We start from the raw sequence: 21,254 nt of genomic DNA on the forward strand, positions 1-21,254 counted from the left end.
ACAAGGCTAATTATTTTTTGTAAATAAATCTAAATATTATAGTCGAAGTAAATTATAAACATGTTAATGGAACTGGGTCACGCGACTATGATAGGTTTATGTTTTACTTAAAAATAACTTCATTAGTGACGTTTATTATGCTACAACACACGCTTTCAGAAAGTTTAGTTCTTTGCTTCAACTTCTTTATTTGTTAAAGAAAACAATCTGGATTGTAAAATTAATAGGTAGAAACACTTTTCTAATCAGTGATATTTAATATAAACTGTCATAAGTATAGTTACAATTTTAACTAATATTAATCATTCATTCGCCAAAATTAAATATAGGAATAATATTAATGGCCAAAAGCATATTTGTGTACAGCTAATTAATAAATAAGGATTTTTCGATGTTGAGCGTTTGTGTTAAAAAAGGCAGTTTGATTCAAACAATTTAATAGTTAAATGTAATAATTCACACGGACAGATAATATTTAATATAATATTAAAAGCTTTTATCAGCGTCAATCTCTGCGTGTTTTTACCAGACTGCCATGGACGGGTTATATTTTATCTAGTAACTATAAACACTCGAAATGTCAAATTTGACAGTGACGTTTTAATTACTGAAATTGATCCAAAATCGGAACAATTTTTTATTTTAGGTTATTTAATGCTAATGATTATTCTTGTTCCTATCTGAAAATGCCTCTACCACCAGCAAGTGGAACAGGACGATATTTTGCCAAAGCGGCAAAATCAATCCGATTACTTCGACATGGTTGCACGAATAGGCCTTTTTTTCACATCTCTGTAACTCAAGTATGTATTTTTGTTAGAGCAAATGAATATTAAATATTAGTTATTTCTAAAGTAAAGCAAAAAGGAAGTGGAAAATATATAACAGACTAATACTCAATGTTTATTTAAAAAGATTGTTTCAAAATTATTATGGTTTGACTTTTGTAATCCTCTAACGAACAAGTTTGTCATTATCGATATTTTTTTTCCAGAGAAGACGACCGAATAAACTACCTGTTATTGAACAGTTGGGCTCATATGATCCAATGCCTAATATGGATAATGAAAAACTGGTCGCCCTGAACTTGGAAAGAATAAAGTATTGGCTCGGTCATGGCGCTCACGTCACACCTCCAGTTGCAGAATTATTAGGTATATTTTACACCTAAATAGTTTTTTTTGGTCAGTAGAAACATTTGTACTGATCTATTATAATAAGTTAAAGCTTAGTTTAATTCAAAGTTAGCTACAGCCCAGTGAAGAGGACACCAGTCTGAATCAAAACAGTCAATATTATTTATTTATTTAATAAGAAGAAGCTTCCACAGAAGTTCATATAAAAATACAAAAAAAAAATTGTAGATAGTTTTTAATTATAATAGTTTCATCCTTAGCAATTCCTAAAAATGTTAATAACACTCAATGAAATTAATTAATAAAACTAAGACTAGGTATTATATAATAATTATGATGCACGATTGATAACTTTTTTTTATAAATAATGGATATAAAAAAAAATAGTTAAAATATCATTAATATTTTTTTCATTATTTTGTACTACATTGTTAATGTGCTTAGCAACTTTAAATATTATATGTATTATGTACCTTACCTTTTCGTGTGTAGTAATTGGAGGAAATACTTTTCTTGATTTTGTAAACCACTGTGTTTCATATGCAGACCTACTGTTTTTGGTACATATTATATAACAAAGCTCTCCACCCCGTCTGTTTGTCTATTTGAATGCAATGAACTCAAAATCTACCTAATAGATTTTTACCAATGAACAGAATAATTAATGAAGAAGTTATAGATGTATAATTCATTAAGGTTTAATGCAAATTGGCTATTTGACGATAATTGTTGAAGATGACGGAGAGAATCATATCTACTGGGACTATCCCTGGTGTTCACCTCATAAACCAATAGAGTAATATGTATTAAATATTCAAAATTCATGACAATTACAATATCATCAGAAAAAAATGTGATTCACTCAGTTTTATAATGTATTGTCATCAATAATTGGTCCTTCTCCAGGTTTAGCAGGTTTCTTCCCCATTCACCCCCGATCATACATGACTGCATGGAGAAAACGAGCAACTGAGAGAGAGAATCAAGCAAAGGAAGCCGAAAAAGCTGCAGAGAGTAAAGACGCATAAGCTAAATCACCCATAAATAGTTTTTATTAGGAAATATAATGTTAAATGAATAACTTTCTTTCATTTTTTTTTTTCTAAAAAAATTAGTCTATTCCAATTGAAGGATTAACAATGAACAAACCTTATTTTTACATATTTCCCAATTGCCATGCCATTTCTTAAATGCCAACTATATATATAGTGTAGTTTCTAGCAGTTCTTGGAGACATCTATTGTTTTGTGTTATATATTATTTCAAACAGTTCATTGTTAATATATATTTATCCTTAAAGCCGTGATGGTCCAATGGTAAGAACGAGTGAATCTTAACCGATGAGAGTGGGTTCCAACACGGGCAAGCACCACTGCATTTTCATGCGCTTAATTTGTGATTATAATTCATCTCGTGCTTTACGTGATAGAAAACATAGGAGAAAGTAAGGAAACCTGCATGTGTCTAATTTCACTGAAATTCTGCCACATGTGTATTCCACCAACCCGCACTGGAGCAGCGTGGTGGAATAAGCTCCAAACCTTCTCCTCAAAAAGGTAGAGGAGGCCTGTCTGAATGTCCCACTGCTGGGCTTTAGCCCAGCAGTGGGACATTCACAGGCTGTTATGATATATTTATCTAAAATGAAATAAAACACTATATATTAATTTACCTATGTACTTTTACTTCCAAAGTTCCGATTCAAAACAACTTCGTATAAACCTCCTATTATTCTAGTATAATATACAACACATTTAGTAGAAGTATTGTGAAAACTAAATAATGAGAATATGGTTATTTTGTGTCTGGCAACAATAAATAGAAAACCAACGAGGTTCCCACTTATGATTTTGAATTCAGAATCCTTTTGATATCTCCAAGTTTCTAGAAAATCTATATATTATAAGTATTTATAGGAGTATTTTCCCCCTTTTATCTTTTAAGTCTCTATTATCCATGGCATTGAAAAGTAAATCGATTCTTCTTAATTGCCATCAAGCAAAATATTCTTATTTCGTCAACGGGCTTTTGTATAAGGGACGGACGAGGGAGGGACTCATTGTACGTTGTGCTATATAGATATTTCGATATTTGATCGTTTTCCTTCTAAGACGTATTGATCACAACATTGTACTGTGTACTGTAATCTTGTGTGTTCGATAAAAAAATAAAACATTTACAATGAATTCCTTTTAATACGTGAAAAAATGGCATAATTTAAATACATTTAAAATTGGCAGCCAAACCTTGAAGGCACACTAACGTGGATTTATATAATGAGCCAAAATATATTATAATAGACTTACATGATAAAGAATGTATCCAAGTTAAAACTAGCAATTTAGTTTTTAATTTACAAAAAAAAAGTGCAATTCTAAATTTAAATGCATCAAGTGACGGTTACAAAATGGCGTCATTAATAGTGTGAATATTAAAAATATAAATTCTATAAACGTACCAACATTTTTTTTTTATAATGCAAACTTAACAACAGACAAATACTAACATTCTTTGAGCAAAATATTCAAAAAAAAAAAAAGGAATTTACAAAAATCAGGAAATTCATTGTTCGACGGGTAACTTAAGAATAGGGATAAAATAAAATAAGGCTAGTGAAGTCTTACTTACCTAATCACAAGAAAATCGAAACCTCGACATTTTTGTCGTATTTGAAACAACAGATTATACTACAATTTTTAAACTAATAAAAAACCGTCACGATCATACAAAACCACTTAACTAAATAATATGTCATTCGCAAATATTTAACGCCAAAACCCAGTTAATAATCAGTTCTTAATAATTAATATTTGCCCATTGTTTTTAAATTATACAATTTTGTAATTGATTTTCAAAAATATATTTTGTCTTGTTTTTTCTTTTTTTAATAGCCGATGATTGTGCGTCGAAGCGTGTACAAAAGCAGATGCAATTATATTTTGTACTTTTCGCTCCCCATGTTTTGAAATATGCACTGGGGATTTATGTGTTCTTTCTAACTGCATCCGCTACCAAACGGGAAGCTGAAAGTATAATTTCGAATTTTAACCACAGATATAAAACTTTTTATTTTACATCTTTTTAAATGCATTTAACAACAGAGAATGTTTTTTTTTTAATGAATGTACTCATTATGTAAATGTTAAAAATACATTCTTTTTAAGGTAGAAAAAAAAAATGTAAATATGAAAAATGATATAAGTAAATTTAAGAGATATTGTTAAATAAAATATAAAAAACGCATTTTTAAATATTTCTGGTATCTGGCAAAAAATACCAATAAGATATAAGGAAATCTAGAAAAACCAGGATTTAGTGCAATGGCTTAAAATTAATCTCTACGGGCAACACTGAAAAAAGAAATTACAAAAGTTATATATAAATAGCACAACTATGTACTATTTATTGTTATAACTAATGCATAGTTTTGCTTTTCTATAAAAAAAAAACTACTAAAATATCAAAGACTTTCCTTCAAATACTTCATCTTTAGAAATTTAATATTTTGTGCCAGATACATATAATGTTACAATTTAATCATATAAACATAATATACGATATAAAGCTTAGTAATGTTACTATGCAAACGATACAATGGAAAAGGGCAGGAAAAGGCAAACGGACGAGAAAATTACACAAAACGTTATACAGTTAAGTTTATATATGTTTATGTACATATTAATTCTTTTTATAACAAGCCATAGCTGATAATTTATTATGTACATATCAATTTATAATATTAATTAGACAACTTTTTTTAAATAGAACAATGAGTCACAAGAAAGCATTGACAATAATAATACTTGATATATTTATTTTATGTAAGAAGCGTTTATTTATTTTTTATTTTGGCCAATTATAAAGCACAGAACTAATACATTAGATACCAGTCAAAGTGGTTTTACTTACATATATCTATGTGTTTACAGCTTTATTCTTGTTTACCTATAATCATGGATTGCTTATTAAGATCATGCACAACGTTAAAGGTGTTTGAAAGGACAAAATAATAAACAGGAAATAAATCTTGGACATTGAATAATGAAAACAAATAATAAATATGTACATTAAAAATAATAATGAGGTTGTGATATCTAAAAACTACTTATAATAATAATTGAAAAAAAAATATAAAGAATTAAACCCAAATAAAAAAAAATACACGGCTGTATAATATGTAGCAAAATCTAGAATATGGATTTTTTTTAAGAATATGAACAATGGTGTAAACTGAATTCAATAATACGATAAATGTACAATTGGATATAGTATAATAACTAAAGGAAGTAACAGATAAAAAAACATACATCAATTAAAAAATGAAATCATTTTGACAATCTTTTCAATGAGCTATTTATCTTCATATTCACACCTTGCACCAATTCATTGATATTTACTGTTCAATAAAAAAAAAAAGTATTTTTTATTTTTCGTTTAAAAAAAAAGTTCTTCATTGAAGAAAAAGGTTCTTTATTTAAAATAATAAGCTAACAGCATTACTTAAACAAACACGAAACTTTATTATAGTTAAGCTTAGCCATTATAAACTTTAATTATTCTTGCGGCTTCAAGTAACTATTGGCTAAGCTTCGAGACGAAAACTTGAACTTGCAAAAAGGGGTCCTTTACATAATCCAATTAAAAATAAATGATTACTATTATTTATCTTTCTTGAACTAATGAAAAAAACTCGTTTAATACTAGAAATATTTCAAATTAATTTAGTAATTATACATGTTATACATATTTTAGTTAAATTCGATCTTAGGGAAAATTTATTCAATCTGTCAAAAAAAACCAGCTTAGTTTTTTTCGCCGGTTTTTCTCAGGTCGAGTATTTTCTATTCCGAACCGGTGTTTTGTTTTTTAATTTGAATTTGTAATTTTTATTAGAGCAACATTAATACTCATCCACTTTTGATTTATTGTTGAATATTTTGATTTTTTTATAAAATATGTAGACATGTTGCACACATGCAATAAAAATAAGTCACGGTAAGTGGTCACCACAGCCCATAGACAGTGGCGCTGTAAGAAATATTAACTATCCCTCTTACATAGCGAGTCATATAGGGAACTAAAATGTCCTTTGTGCCTGTAAAAATACTAAGTATAGCTGCTTAGTGGTAGAATATATGAGGAATGGGAGGTAAGAAAAATATCTAAAATATACTAAAGTGACTTTTATCAACCAGTTTGTATTTTTTATCTTCCTATGAAATATAACCGCGATAAAAACTTATTTACGCTCCAATTTTTTTCACATTTAAAATCGGAATTAAACAATATATGAGTAGCAAAGTATCAATTTCACACTGAAATAGAATAATTTGAAAGTTGACAGTCGAAATTTAATATTTAGTTAGATCTTTGAATATATATGGGATCAATTACATGTGGATTCATTAGGCAAATTTATTAAAATAAAATTAGTTAGTATGTGTAGCTGTTTCTTAAGTCATATTAAAAAAAAATGTGTATGAAATTGTAAATTTCGTAAAAGCTATATATATATATAATATTGCATTTATTATTGATCGAGTCTAAATGTTGCAACCAATATACAAAATTAGTAAATATTGTACAAAGCTAGGAAATTAATGACGTCACTAGAAATCTTATTTATCTGACTGTACTTTGTATATATTGTAAGCCCATTTGAGGATCTACAAAACAACTAGATAGTCATAGATTGAATATCAGATTTATAAGGATATATAAATGTGAAGCGTGAGCAAGACATTATTCAAGTGGTTATGATATCACTAACAGATGCAAAGCCATCAGCCCAATTAAGCCTCCTATATCACCCTAAGTTTCTAATACCTACCTGACAAATCTTAATCTTTATGCAGCTCAGACATTTTTTTGTTGAGAGCCTTAAATGTTTTATCAATATGCTTGTTGGCATCCTTAACCAACTTTTCCACGATATCTAGAAAATAAAAATTCAAAAGTGGATGGAATTGGAGTTTACTCATTAATTTACATTATATTTGCGTCTCAAGTTAATGTAGAAACCTATAATAAAACTTTATAATACACCTTTTTTTTCAATTTGAACCATTATCCCAACCATATAACCTGTGTAGTTGTAAGCCCATAAGTTATATAAAACTAAAGATTTCAGCTATATAAAAAAATATATACTCCCAAAAATACCAAAGGCTTTAAACCATTCATCCATTGCATAAACTGAATTTTTACAAACATACTAATATTAAGAAATGAATTATTCCCTCCATGACACTTTACTTAAAAAAAAAAGTTTTATTTCTTCATACATCTTAGACATTCTTTTTTTATAGAATAGGAAGGCGGAGGAGCATATGGGCCACCTGATGGTAAGTGGTCACCAACGCCCATAGACATTGGCACTGTAAGAAATGTTAACCATCACTTACATTGCCAATGCACCGCAAACTTTGGGACCTAAGATTTTATGTCCCTTGTGCCTGTAATTACACTGGCTCACTCACCCTTCAAACCGGAACACCAAGTACTGCTTTTTAGCGGTAGAATATCTGATGAGTGGGTGGTGTCTACCCAGACAAGCTTGCCAGTCTGGTCATTATTAAATAGTGATTCCAATAGAGTATACATATTTAATAAATGATTTGTTCATTAGTTACCTGAACCTGCGAGGTCATCAATACGTCCATGGTGCTTCTGGTAATAGGGACGGATGAGACGGTGATATATGATGAGTGAACCGTTGTAGTCCGTTGGTAGGTAGCACCAGATTATGAAGATGCACTGAAAATTTTATATATTTATATTTAATAAGAAGTTAATTATTTTATAATAATAAGTCTTCGTTTATAAGAAATGCATGATGAGTACATATGCCTAGTAAAATAACAAAGTACATGGTTGTCTCTAAATTAATACTATGAAAATTAAGTATGTTTTAAAAACTGAGCTCCTAATAGCTGAGTCAATTATTATTATATTTTTAACATTGTTAGCTAATTTTTGGAATAAGCTACAAAACCTTCTCCTCAAAACGGGAGAGGAGCCCTTAGCCCAGCAGTGGGACATTCACAGGCTGTTACTGTAGGTAATTTTTTGTAAGTTACGATTCATAGGTTTAAAAATAATATAAAAATTAACTTCTTTTATACAACAAAACAAACAATTTTCATTTCTGAAACCATTTAATGCATGATGTTTGCTTTATGATATCTGTATGAGATTAATCAACTTGAACAGTTTAGCTGGTCACCATTAAAATTGGCACATATATATAAATATGTATATTTTATGGAGAAGTTTTTTATACCATCCCCACTCTTGCACTTGTTTAGCTGATAGTAAGTGATATATATATAAAATACCTTCAATGTTCGCTAGGCGTACTTTAAAAAATAGTATTTGTTTTCTTTCAAATCAAATAAAAAAAAAAATTGCCCTTATAAAAAGGCCACCCTACTATCAATACTTTCATTTTAATCTATTCAGCGGTTTTGACATGACATACTTTCTGTAATACCATATAAAAGAAGCAACAGATATTTATGTTTTTTTTATTGTAATCGTGTTGTCTGTTCCTTTGGTGTATCTTTTCATTACTTATTAGTTTGGTATTTTGTTGGTTGGCATGTTTTCATTTCCAGGCAGCATTTAAGTTTTGCAGTTTGCGTTTTTGTTGTATGTTAGCTGTTTTTCTTGTGTTGTCAATTGATCTTAGTGGGATTCTGGACTCATAGGCTGGTCTGGATGGTATTCGGCCAGTCTGTCCATACTGGGGTCTCTATTACGGATTGCCTTTATAAGGTTTTTATGGTTGAACGATTTAATTTCAGGAACTACCAACAATATTGAATAATTCTTTTGTATGTTAAATATTATAAATGGTTTATAAAATAAAGTTACAATCTATACCATTTCACATTACAACCCTTAGAAAAACCGTAAAGGATATTAATAATTGTATATAAATAAAACAAAATAAAAATTTAGATGAAACAATAATAAGTCAGGTATTATCCAGATAAAAAAAAAAAAACAATGTCACATTATACAGTGCAGTGATAAGGGAATACAAACATTACTTCTATAAATAACTCTTATATACTATATCTTAAATTATACATGTATGTATGTTTATCTTTAACAAACACATTAATGTTTTGTTGAAAATATGAACATAGTCCGAACTTAATAATGCAAAACCTCTTTAGTGTCACTCTCTCTAAAAAAAAGAATATGTCTATCATTGTAACCACGCTCGGTTTTTTTATTTAATCTTTTCCTAGCCTAGCTCTGTAAAACTATAATCTACTACCAGTTTTCATTATGTTTAAATAACAATGAAACCAGTTTTTGTAAAGAATAATTATAAGATGATATTAATGTACCATTGATAAATATTATTCAACATATAACTCGACAACTTGTACACAAAGGCCTCATCTCCTTTTGAGTAGGCTTGGAGCTTGTCATGATTATAAACATAGATTGTACACATGAAAACTCAGTGCTGCTTGCCCAAGTTTGAAACCACAATCAATGATTAAAATGTCCTAGCCACTGGGCCATCATGGAAATTTTATTATTAAATTGATCAAGACTTTTTAATATTGTAGTTTGATTATTACAATATCTTTATCAGTAATAGAATGTAATTAAAAATAGATTAGTTTCGTCATTCGAAAGCGATTATTATTTAAAAACCAAAGTGAGTTACATCTTTGTGTATAATTAGTAAGTAAGGTTGTTTTACAAATGTCCCTGAACTAAATTTCAATAACACAATGGCTATGTAATGCTAAATGATATTTTAATTAGACAGCTCACTTTGCTGTCTGTCTACTATTTTAAAATACATAAAGTATTTTTAAAAGAAAACTTCTTTAAGCTTTACAAGAATATAATCTCAACGTTGATTTTGTTTCTACGTGTAATGTTTCTGATGCAAATTTTTTTTAGTTTAACTTTTATACATAATGGTACGGTAATGGTTATGATCTTTTGTATAGCAAACGAAATAGATAATCACTGGCTTCAATCTGGGTAAGTCATGTAATTTATATCATGTTTATAAATATATACAGATATGATACACATGGATAATTTTACATCTTGTTTAACCATGAATCTACATTTGGAGCTGCTTGGTTGGTTACTGAAAAACTTTGTTCTTAAGCTGAGATGCCCTTCAAGGGTTTGAAGGGTTCAAACCCAGGCAAGCACCAATGAATTTTCATGTACTTAACGAATGATTATAGTTCATCTCATGCTTTACGGTGAAGGAAAACATCGTGAGGAAACCTGCATGTGTCTAATTTCACTGAAATTCTGCCACATGTGTATTCCACCAACCCACACTGGAGCAGCATGGTGGAATAAGCTCCAAACCTTCTCCTTAAAAAAGGCCTTTAGCCCAGCAGTGGTACATTCACAGGCTGTTACGGTATGGTACGGTTTGTTCTTAAGAGGAGGTAGCCTTTGCACAACAGTGAGAGACTTAAATTTTTTGTAACTAAAATTTGTAATTTTCACGGAAGCAAGTTGTTACATAACAAGCTAGTTACCAAAATGAGGTGAGCTATTACGCATTTTTTCATATAAATATTCATTTATATTACATTTAAAAAATTTTTGTTATGTACACCGTATGTACTAATTTAAGATTGAATTACCTAAAACAGTCTTACGTAAGCACTGAAGATAAAAGATAAATCTAGTCAGAGACTTGTTTGATGTGAATTGTTTTATATAGTATAGAATAGTGTTCTTTATTATATATTTAATTGTACAATGCAAATACATAATGAAGGATAATTTTTATGTTTACATCATTGTATACTTATATGTCATTACATTACTTACAGAATATACATATATACTAATAATTTAATGAGGTTAAATTATTAGTATATATGCATATTTAGTTTAGTAGTTAAGTAATATTATACAATTTTTGCTGTTTATTAGTTGTAATGATGTTGAAATTTTTGCTTTTTTTATTTGAGAAATAATCAATGCTGTTTTTGCCACTAACTACTACACACACAGTCACTATTACAGTGGTGCATGTGATTTATGGATTTGTGATTTTACCTTTACAAATTACGGGATACTTTTATAAGACGATAAGTGTCCCATAGGTGTAGGTATGCATTATCTTTTCAAATTGTAACCATGATAATATCACTCAATTAGCAAACTATTGTTAGCATACTACTATTATTGCAAGCATTTTGTATTTAGGTATACCTTGTAATTGTTAAATTTAATTAAATTGTAAAAAAATTGCATTTATATTTATCAAAATAAATATGTAAACTGTGTGTTATGTACAAGGTTACTCTGCAACAATACATTTGCACACCTATTTATTAACTGCCCCACCCTGTTTCAGATAAAACATTACAGCTAATAACCTTTTTCAATAAAAGGTGTAACTAAAGAGGCCCTTTCAAATCTAACATCAGTTTAGCATATTTCATTCATTAATATTTTTTTATTTTATCATGCAGTCTATAGGCATAAGTATGCATAGATAAGCTATTACAGATAAAGCTGATTATTAAGAGTACGAAAATATAATGTAAATATTGAAAACTATTATATTTTAATTAATAAAAATATCACAATCCATACTTTGTTATACACCAAAACATTTTTTTTAATTCTATTTTTTATATATCAGAAAAACGATCAGATTATTGAATTTTATCATTTGATAGAAATTAATTTCATACAATCATTATCAATTGCAAATTGTTGCCATGCTACCTTAGATAAGTATACCATTAGACTTATCAAATTAAGATATATCAAATGCAATATAAGATAATGTAAGATATATCAATTGTATGACTTAAAATATTATTTTTTGATCAACAGTTAGATACTTGGATTACAGTTAAAATTTCATCATTAGGAATAAAATAACCTGATCAATATCAGATTCCATTATATGTCACTTTTTTTTACAGAACTATATGTCTACAATCATGACTCATTCAAAGATAGAATATAATAAGAATATAAAGATTAAATGTAATCAAGTACGACAGAATAAATAATCTCCACCTCCCATGGGTTTTGTGATTTCTTACAACTAATTACTTTTTACTAAGTCTAATGTTATATTACTATACATTTATTTAACTTTGAAGGCCTTTATAAAGGAAATATTATGCTAATTCCCAATTGAAATATAGATATTAATCTAAACAAAATATAATTAAATAGATCATTTATAAAAAAGGATATATTGAAGTTTCGAAGAATGTAATTCGTAACTAAATTGTTAATTTAAAACATATGTTAAACTAACCTTAATCAACCAGTAGAGCGGGAACCAGCCAACAATGAAATCCGAGAAATATTCGACGATGGAGAAGCAAGCGTACACTACCCAATATGTTAGCCACTTAGTATCGTCATCTTTCATGGGTGATTCCAGTGCCTTCATCGACATGTATGCGGGATACACGAATCCTATAGAATTGCATATCAATTCCGCGCCGAATCCGAACACTAAATATAAACCGGTGAACGCGACCAAGCCTGCGACAGAATAAACGTTGAAATAATCGCTAAGGATATAAATAAACGCAATTGGATAAAATGAAACTCACCGACAAATATATATACTCTGTTCACGCCGGTTTTTTGCTCGGCTATCTCGAAATATTTCGTCCAAGGTTTGCTCTTGTCCATTAAGCTGCGCTCTATAGTGACTTTGTATTCTTGCAATTTAGCACTCATTTTGGTTTCGGGATAAGCCTGGGATGTATGGAAATGTATTTGGCACTTCAGCAAGTCTCACGGCCACGACTCATTGACAATGGTCAATGAAATGACAGAATGTGCTACAGCCTATTATGACAATGGCGGATCTGCTTGTGTATTGCTAGCGTAAACACGGTAATTACTACTATTTTTAATCTTATTTTTTTGTGCTGTGACGTTTTTTATAATTAAAATTTAGTTTAACCATACAAAATATAATGGCAAAAATTAACTTGAGCTGATGAAAATAAGCAGAAATGCATATTATTTTATGAAAAATGTATTTATGACTCATTCCTTTATCATACGTTACATTTTTGTTAATAATTCGACGATGTCAATTCAAAACAATAAAAAGTACCATTGCACCTTATTTTTTATTTATGATTCTTATAAGACGCTACATACTTTTCTGCAATTGGAGCAATGGTGGAAAACGTTCGAAATCACTTTATACATCAGATTTACACGTTAGGAATTAGAATATAAAAAATACATATTTCTATTTTGCCAATAAATAAACTGTCCCCTATATCTATGATCTAAGCTAAACATATTCAAGATATCGTTTTAAATATCGACATCTTTACAATATCGGTACGTACGGTCAAATCTTTCAATAGAGACAATTCTATAGATTAGACATCGATTTTATCTCTACTTCCTCTCTCCTTAAATCATCACCTACTGCAAGGTGTGTCGTTAATATGTAAATATGGGTTAATTTAAATAAATCACAGTTAAGATAATAATAATTTTTAATTTTCTTAAAATATGAAAAGCGTTAACATTGATCATCACCGTTTGTCTTAAATGGAAGGAAAACTTATAAAATTGTTTGATTAGGAAATTTAATATTATTACAATTAATTGTTTATTAAGAAATATTTACTATAATCGTAAAGTTGAGACACAAATTTAAGAAATGACAAGACTATTAAATAAATATAGCTAAATTTTTTATGTAGCGAATGTAAATTAGGTAGCGAAAATATTTTTCATTTTAATACATTTAAATAAAAGAGAGTTAACCAATAATTTTATACAAACTTAAATTAATCAATTATAATTTATACTTTTTTTTTTAAATTGACATCTAATATATTGTATCAAAACAATATTGATAAATATTATTTCAACCAAAATAAAAACAACTCCGCTAATGTTGCCTCCTTATTGGAAGACTATATATACTCAACGATAAATAACAAAAATGTACTTAAAGTTGAAATGCTTAAACATAAAACAAAGTTATTTTAAATTAAATATTATAATTTTTTTTATCTATATCACAATAAGATTTAGCTAATAAATATTTTATTTTAAATGTGCATGATGTGCGCTTTTAGTGAATATAGTGCTCACAATTGTGCTAATAGCGTAAAATAATGTTTTTTTAAATTTCAGTTCAAAAAGTTAAAAGGCATGACTAGATATATGTTGATGGAAAATATTACTTGCACAAAAAGCAATTCTAGAAGGAAGTAAAGATTTTATTACAAATATTTAGTAGAAATTATGTAGTCTGAAAATTCTACCGACTTATTTCCAGATACTGTCAGTATTTTTCTTATTTAAGCGACCAATACCATTAAGTTAAATATATTTTAATGACATCGTGTAAAAATCATATACGATTTTGTAATATTTTCTTTTAAAAAAGATATTATAAACTTTAAACAAATCTAACAAGAATCTCGCTATTATAAATAAGCTTTAAACAGCTTACATAGAAGTAGGCTAAAGATTGAAATATTTGAATTTAGATAAGTAGGTATTATAATTATAAATAATTTAATTCATATTGTATTATTTGTATTTTAATGATTTCTAAGTTCTCATGAGATTGGTCTCAGTCTTATTCTATTGCGGTTTTTTTCTAATGAAAATGTTACCGTACATCATTAATAATATTTTATAAATATCAACACTAACAAAAAATATAACACTTCTTACAAAAAAATGGTACATTTTAAAAATTCTACCTACACGTTACAGTTTTAATTATTTACATTCTCATTTTAAATGCAACGATTTGTAATATAATATTCGAATTGTTATATTAAACTATTTTATAATCTAATAAAGTTAACTAGCGGAACCTATCTCGGATCTAAGACTATGAATATAACAAAAAATGGAAGAATCTAGATACGGTCTATATCTGGTCTTGGACCATATTCACAATCATTATTGTTATAAAATAACTCAACATTATTTCATCAAAAAATGATTACTTCCGTACAACCATAAACTAAGATTTTCAAATCACAGAATACATAGCAAAATTTTTTTACATTTCTTATATATAATGTGAAATAATATTATATTTATTAAATAATTTTATAAATACGTTAAAAAAGTGAAGTGGGCAAAGTTTTAAAAACCATTAGTGAATGAATAACACTTAGTGTATAAAAAACGTGGTTATATACAATAATAGCTTTTATGCATTAACTTTTAAAATTGATAAAGTGATCGGTTTTCGTAATATTTTCTGTAACTTGTTAAATTTTTTTAGAATAATCGTTAATAATATTATATGTAACTAACTTCCAACGGCTTACTTTATAACAGTCAGCACCTTGCATAAGCAATATAAACTTATTTCGAAATCCATACTTACAGTATAATATAGTGCATTTTGATTTTAATAAACAAATTTCTAATGGACGCTAAAACAGGTACAATTAATTACATTATATCGTCAAGATTTGCAACATACGAAACATTTCAGATCTATTTTAAATTAATATTGATTTTTAAAAAGTAATAATATAAAAGTTACTAAAATGGTATTATTTTTAGTATATGGCAACATTCAATTTAACACAATTTTACTTTCATTTACGTTGTGATTTGTGATGCACTTACATCCAACTCAATAAAAATATTATCATTTTTACAACAACAATGTTGCCACTTTAAAAACGTGACTGTTTATTTATTTTTTACAATAAAAAATAAAAATTTTTTTTACAATTTTTGTTACGCTGCTTTGTGCTTCTTTCGGGCGTCTCGTCTGTTGTCACCCGGCGGCTGGGGCTTGAGTTCTCTGATATCCAACTAAAATTTAAAATTGAGAGAAATTAGAGTTATGTCAATATATTTAATAGAAAGTAAATTACAACAACTATAAGCTTTACATTTTTAATTGTAAATAAATAAATTCAATCTTACCAATGTTTCATCATCTGGTACCCTCGACAATAAGTCAATTACTTCATTATTAGGTATCGTGTGAGGACGTAGGATTTTTCTTGTAAATTTGTTAATACCTAAAAAGTATTTTTTATTACTTTTAGTGTTCGAAGTTATAAATTCATGTGATCAAATAATAAAAGCTGGCGCCCAACATGGGACTCATTTAACATTTGCCAATATATAATTTATTAATTAATCCTGTTATAAACCTTTTCTAAAACTTAGATAATTTTGTTTAATAATATGCTGTGAATTACATTCATAATGATTGTGAACTCACCCCACGCCATAAGAAGATACCTCAACGGTATCAAATATAAAACGAACATGGCTCCCATTAGCATAATTATAGCTATATAACTAAGATATGGCACTGTAAAGTTCATAAGACTGGAAAAAATATATTAGTTAATAATGCATAATAAAAATTAAGGAACATACAGGATATATCATCTATTTAAGTCTAGAGTGAATGGGCATCTTCATCGCGCTCCATCTTAGACTGTATCATCACTTTCCATCAGGTGTGATAACAGTAAAGCGCTAGCTTATATATTTAAAAAAAAAAAAACTCGAGAATAATGTGATATGTTTGTTTATTTTACATAAGTCTCGGGTTTATAGTGAAGTACTAAAGTTGCTAATGTATTTAAGATAGTTAAGTTCAATTTCTTACTTTTTAACAGCTTCTCCTAAAGAAGCGACATAACCGATCGCGTTTTGTACTGTTTGTGTTACTTCTTGTATAGCTTGCAATCTTTCTTTAAGAGATTTCTTTTCCTCCTGTTATAAAAAAATAAATAAAAGTTCATTAAGAATTTAGAAATGTATGAGTTCCCACATTATTCTCTAATATCTTACAAATTAAAAATAAACTGCAATAAAGTTGGTTTAAGAAAGAACAATTTTTAGATCACACACGACTAGATTTACTTTAAATTTATTAAAAACTCGAATATTGTCAAGATTCGATCCGCAAAACAACAATACTTGGTATTGTTGTGTTCCGGTTTGAAGGGTGAGTGAGCCAGTGTAATTACAGGAACAAGGGACATAACATCTTAGTTCCCAAGGTTGGTGGTGCATTGGCGATGTATGCGATGGTTAATATTTCTTACAATGCGAATGTCTATGGGCGTTGGTGACCACTTACCACCAGGTGGCCCATATGCTCGTCCACCTATACTCTAAAAAAGATATTTATTTAGTTGATTCGTTAATTTATTTATAATATAAAACACTATATCGTTGAATTTTATAATAAATTGTATTTTTGTTACCTTGTCTACTTCCTCCTCGTCATCTTCCTCAGCTAGTAGATCATCATCATCCACAGGTAAGAGCAAAGGATTACCACCTGTAATTCATTCATTACATTCATTCATCATTATAAAAAAACTATTGGCCAAAACCAGTCACATATTGGACTGTTTTTATTTATTTATATATATGTTATCTGTGTTATCTGTAAACAGTACTGTTACTGTTATCTGTAATGTCATATTAAAAAAAAAATGTAAGAGGTTGACAGTGACAGTACCAACTGTTCGCCATATTAATTTTATTTCTTACCAGTTTATAATGTAAAGTGATCATCAAACATTATTGCTTAACATCACACACATAATAAAATGTCATGTTGACATAACATAATGTTGCCACTCATATTAAAAAATAAATAAATTATAATCATTTCATTTCTCTTACTAACTTCTGGATGATATAGTATGAAGAAGCAAAACAGATAATATATTGATGATATAAGCAGCGTTGACATATGGACTAAGCTGTTATTAAAAACATTGACATCTGTCAAAATGATTTCAGAACTCAAACGCATTCATCGTTTTTAATATCGACACCTAAATTACGAATCAATCAAAACGGAAAACATAAGCTTACATTTTACAGCATTATTACAAGCGTTACATTAAGAAATATTAACACGTTGTTTAATTCGCTATCATTTCAATGAAAGCCAATCATGCAAGACGTAACAACAATCACCTTTAACTTACTACAAAATAATTCTTTCAGACACGCCCAAGGATTACATCGGTAACGTTTTAATGGAACTATAAAATAAAAAACAGCTTAACTAAAAATTATATTGAAAGGGTAACTACGGAATCAATATAATATAATTAATAATACTAATTAGAACGCAGATAAGAAATGAATAATAAAGTGTTAAAAATAAACGTTATATCTTACCCGTAAGTCTATAAATAAGCCAGTTTCTCGCAAAAAATATTAATAATAAAAATGGTAACATCCACATTTGATAGTTGTAACAAAACGCTAGCCACGCTAACAGACCTATGAACGATCGAATCCTGGATTCCCATTCGAAACAATCTCTGGAAGAGAAATATATTAACTGCCAGCATATTTGTAACAAATAAAAACAATATTAAAAAAATAAAATACATAATTTGTAAATGTAATATGGACGAATATTTAAATTGTAACGATTTTTCTACGGTTACAACTTTATTCCAAAAAATCACCACAAGCTAAGATTGTCTCTATTGCATTTACAGAATTTTAATGTAAATATTATAATAATAACTATAAATAATATGAACTGATAATGGGTTTTATGTTTAATTTTAAAGAACGTAAAGTATACTTTTAAATGCATAGCGTTAAGTCATTGGGCATATTTTTTATTCTGTGGATTGAATAATTTGAAGCAAAATATAAAAACTAGAGTTAAAACGTTTAATATGGATTATTAATTATGATCCTCGCTTATTATTAGCAATATTGTGTTACAATAACAATTGACTGTCTCGTCGGTCTACTCTCTAGTGGCTATATGTAAGGTCACAGACCCGGAGTTCCTGGGTTCAAATCTCAGGTCGGGCCAATAAAATGTTATTGATATTTTCTGTCGAAAATTCTCAGTATCAACGGAGTCTGGAAGTTGGTAGTGTGTACACTCCCGTGCCTCGGAAAGCACGTGAAGCCGTTGGTCCTGCGCCTAAACTCTATCCGTTCGTGACGGATTGCCTTCCCATCGGGTTATGAGAGTTAATAAATAGAGAGTGCACCTGTGTTTGCACACACACTTGTGCACTTATAATATGTCCTGCGCAGATGGCTAATCTCTCTTGAGATTGGCCGCCGTGGCCGAAATCGGTCTGGAGGACTATTATTATTATTGTACTACAACGGCTAGACGTATATTTATTATTGTGTGTGAGTGTATCCTCGTTTCGGTATATTAATACGTGTTATAGTGTGAGTAAATCCGTATGCAGGGGTGCATGTATGTATTTGATGTTCTCTGTTTATATGTGTGTTCAAATCATTCTTCATTATCTTGTTATTAAATTGAATGTATTAATAAGATGTCGGTACTTACTGTAATATTTTTCCAATTTCGATAAACCACATAATGATAGCCTTCAGTCTCATTACGTTTCGAATAAACAACTGTCTCTTAAACTTAGCCTCCTGGTGCATGTACTTGGGCTCCTTTGGATTTACAACTCGGATTGCTCCTTTGAGCTAAGAAGGTAAAAACATTGTTAAAAAATAAGAAATACTATGATAGTTATATTTAGTAATACATTTAAAAAAAAGTTGAGAAAATAACACGTGGAATGTAATCGTAAGTGTTTTTTTTTATAGAATAGGAAGGGGGACGAGCATATGGGCCACCTGATGATAAATGGTCACCAAACGCCCTTAGACAATGGCATTGTAAGAAATGTCAACCATCGCTTACATAGCCAATGCGCCGCCAACCTTGGGAAATAAGATGTTATATCCCTTTTGCCTGTAACTACACTGGTTCACTCACCCTTCCAACCGGAACACACGTAATGTAATTGTAAGTTGCAATCCAGACAAGTGTTATCATAAGCTGTGTGGTATGAAATAATAAAATCATATTAGCTAATTCGCAATGGAGCAGTAAGGTCTGACACAATAAGATTTATTTCTCGTCAAATGTTACACACGTACAAAATATTATTCCTAACGCTTTCGACTTTCTCTTGAATAATTTTATATATCTTACTGGGTTCCAAATGACGTTCATCTCTAACAAAATCTGTGGGTAATTCCCCTTCGCTCTCGCCCTCATTTTCTTATCCTTCAGCGCGAACCACCGTTTTTCCCCGTTCCTTATGTTCAACAGAGGTATTGCCAGTTTACCGAGGAATTCAACTTTATGATCGTGGTCTTCGTCGTAAACCGTTAATTCTAATATTGAACTTATATCTTTGACTGTGCTGAAATATAGAAAGAATATTGAAAGTTCTTAGAAATCAATATTAACCATTAACACAGAATTTATATCGATTTTTTATGTTTATTTTGGTACGCTTTCCCCGTGAGGAAAACTCAAGCTGAAATAATAAATAAAACGTTTCATATCGGTATATCGCCTTTAAAACATATTAAAATATAATCTCTTAAAATCATAACAGCAATATAACAGTAGGTATATATTTCAAAATCTCTTTTTGAATGATCAATCAAAAATATATGATCTAGGAAATTAAACAGTTTTCATGTATATAGGCTATTGAGAAATAAAATATTATATATATCAAATTTACAATCGAATCAGAACATATTCTATAAGTATGACAAATTAAAACTATATTTACGTATGTATATATTGACAAACGAATTTATCTAATTAATTCTAATTACTATAATTATTCCATATTTTAGATAATATATCGTTATCAAATATTATTCGCTTCGTTAACGTTAATTTATTATTATATTATGTTTATATACAAGCAAAGATGACCTATTATCTTAACATGATATCGCAGGTTAAAGTAATCACACAAGTATTATTATTACAATTTGTCATACATTTTGTTTGTTACGATAACATTACCATTACATATAATAAAATATATTCCTACGTCACGTCTGTCTGTTTGAACGCGATAAACTCAAAAACTACCGAATGGATTTTCGTACGGTTTTCATCCATGGATGGAGGGTTTCATGAGGAAGGTTTAGGTGTATAATTCATTAAGGTTCTATGAAAATTGGTTGAAATATGAGGATAAATGTTGAAGATGTCGGAAATCATGACGGCTGGTAGCTTTACTGACGCGTGCCGCTTAAACCATTGGAGTTACGTGTATTGAGATATAAGCGTTAATGAGGAATATCATTCTGCCCATGCGA

At 29.0% G+C, this 21,254-nt stretch overlaps 3 protein-coding genes across 10 annotated transcripts in view; 1 reads left to right on the forward strand and 2 right to left on the reverse strand.

Annotated features, from left to right (window-relative positions):
• Window positions 1-576: 576 nt before the first annotated feature.
• Window positions 577-2,222, forward strand: LOC126777713 (probable 28S ribosomal protein S16, mitochondrial). Its single transcript, XM_050500867.1, has 3 exons — window positions 577-803; window positions 995-1,154; window positions 2,043-2,222. The coding sequence occupies exons 1-3, from the start codon at window positions 687-689 to the stop codon at window positions 2,162-2,164; spliced, it is 399 nt and encodes a 132-aa protein (XP_050356824.1). The 5' UTR covers window positions 577-686; the 3' UTR covers window positions 2,165-2,222.
• A 1,089-nt stretch (window positions 2,223-3,311) lies between these two features.
• On the reverse strand, window positions 3,312-12,975 carry LOC126777702 (receptor expression-enhancing protein 5). Of its 4 annotated transcripts, XM_050500852.1 has the most exons (6): window positions 12,731-12,975; window positions 12,427-12,659; window positions 7,769-7,892; window positions 6,967-7,071; window positions 5,046-5,081; window positions 3,312-4,159 (listed from the first exon to the last, which is right to left on the reverse strand). In XM_050500852.1, the coding sequence occupies exons 1-4, from the start codon at window positions 12,858-12,860 to the stop codon at window positions 6,977-6,979; spliced, it is 582 nt and encodes a 193-aa protein (XP_050356809.1). In that variant the 5' UTR covers window positions 12,861-12,975; the 3' UTR covers window positions 3,312-4,159; window positions 5,046-5,081; window positions 6,967-6,976. The 4 variants fall into 4 exon arrangements, with proteins under 4 accessions (XP_050356809.1, XP_050356811.1, XP_050356808.1 ...); XM_050500854.1 differs by lacking the exon at window positions 6,967-7,071; XM_050500851.1 differs by lacking the exon at window positions 5,046-5,081.
• A 2,449-nt stretch (window positions 12,976-15,424) lies between these two features.
• The window catches only part of LOC126777625 (multiple C2 and transmembrane domain-containing protein-like), a 79,878-nt gene continuing 74,048 nt past the window's right edge, over window positions 15,425-21,254 (reverse strand). For 2 of the 5 annotated variants that reach the window (XM_050500719.1, XM_050500720.1), the window contains 9 exons: window positions 20,119-20,332; window positions 19,459-19,604; window positions 18,303-18,448; window positions 18,107-18,163; window positions 17,369-17,445; window positions 16,765-16,871; window positions 16,369-16,478; window positions 16,065-16,162; window positions 15,425-15,950 (listed from right to left, as the gene is read on the reverse strand). In XM_050500719.1, the coding sequence (XP_050356676.1) occupies window positions 15,873-15,950; window positions 16,065-16,162; window positions 16,369-16,478; window positions 16,765-16,871; window positions 17,369-17,445; window positions 18,107-18,163; window positions 18,303-18,448; window positions 19,459-19,604; window positions 20,119-20,332 (1,033 nt within the window). In that variant the 3' untranslated portion in view covers window positions 15,425-15,872. Of the gene's footprint in view, window positions 15,951-16,064; window positions 16,163-16,368; window positions 16,479-16,764; window positions 16,872-17,368; window positions 17,446-18,095; window positions 18,164-18,302; window positions 18,449-19,458; window positions 19,605-20,118; window positions 20,333-21,254 lie in introns of those variants that run through there. The other 3 variants (XM_050500721.1, XM_050500722.1, XR_007670070.1) reach the window with 2 other exon arrangements.

This window comes from Nymphalis io, chromosome 23 (genome assembly GCF_905147045.1).
Source record: "Nymphalis io chromosome 23, ilAglIoxx1.1, whole genome shotgun sequence".
NCBI classification, from domain to species: Eukaryota; Metazoa; Arthropoda; class Insecta; order Lepidoptera; family Nymphalidae; genus Nymphalis; species Nymphalis io.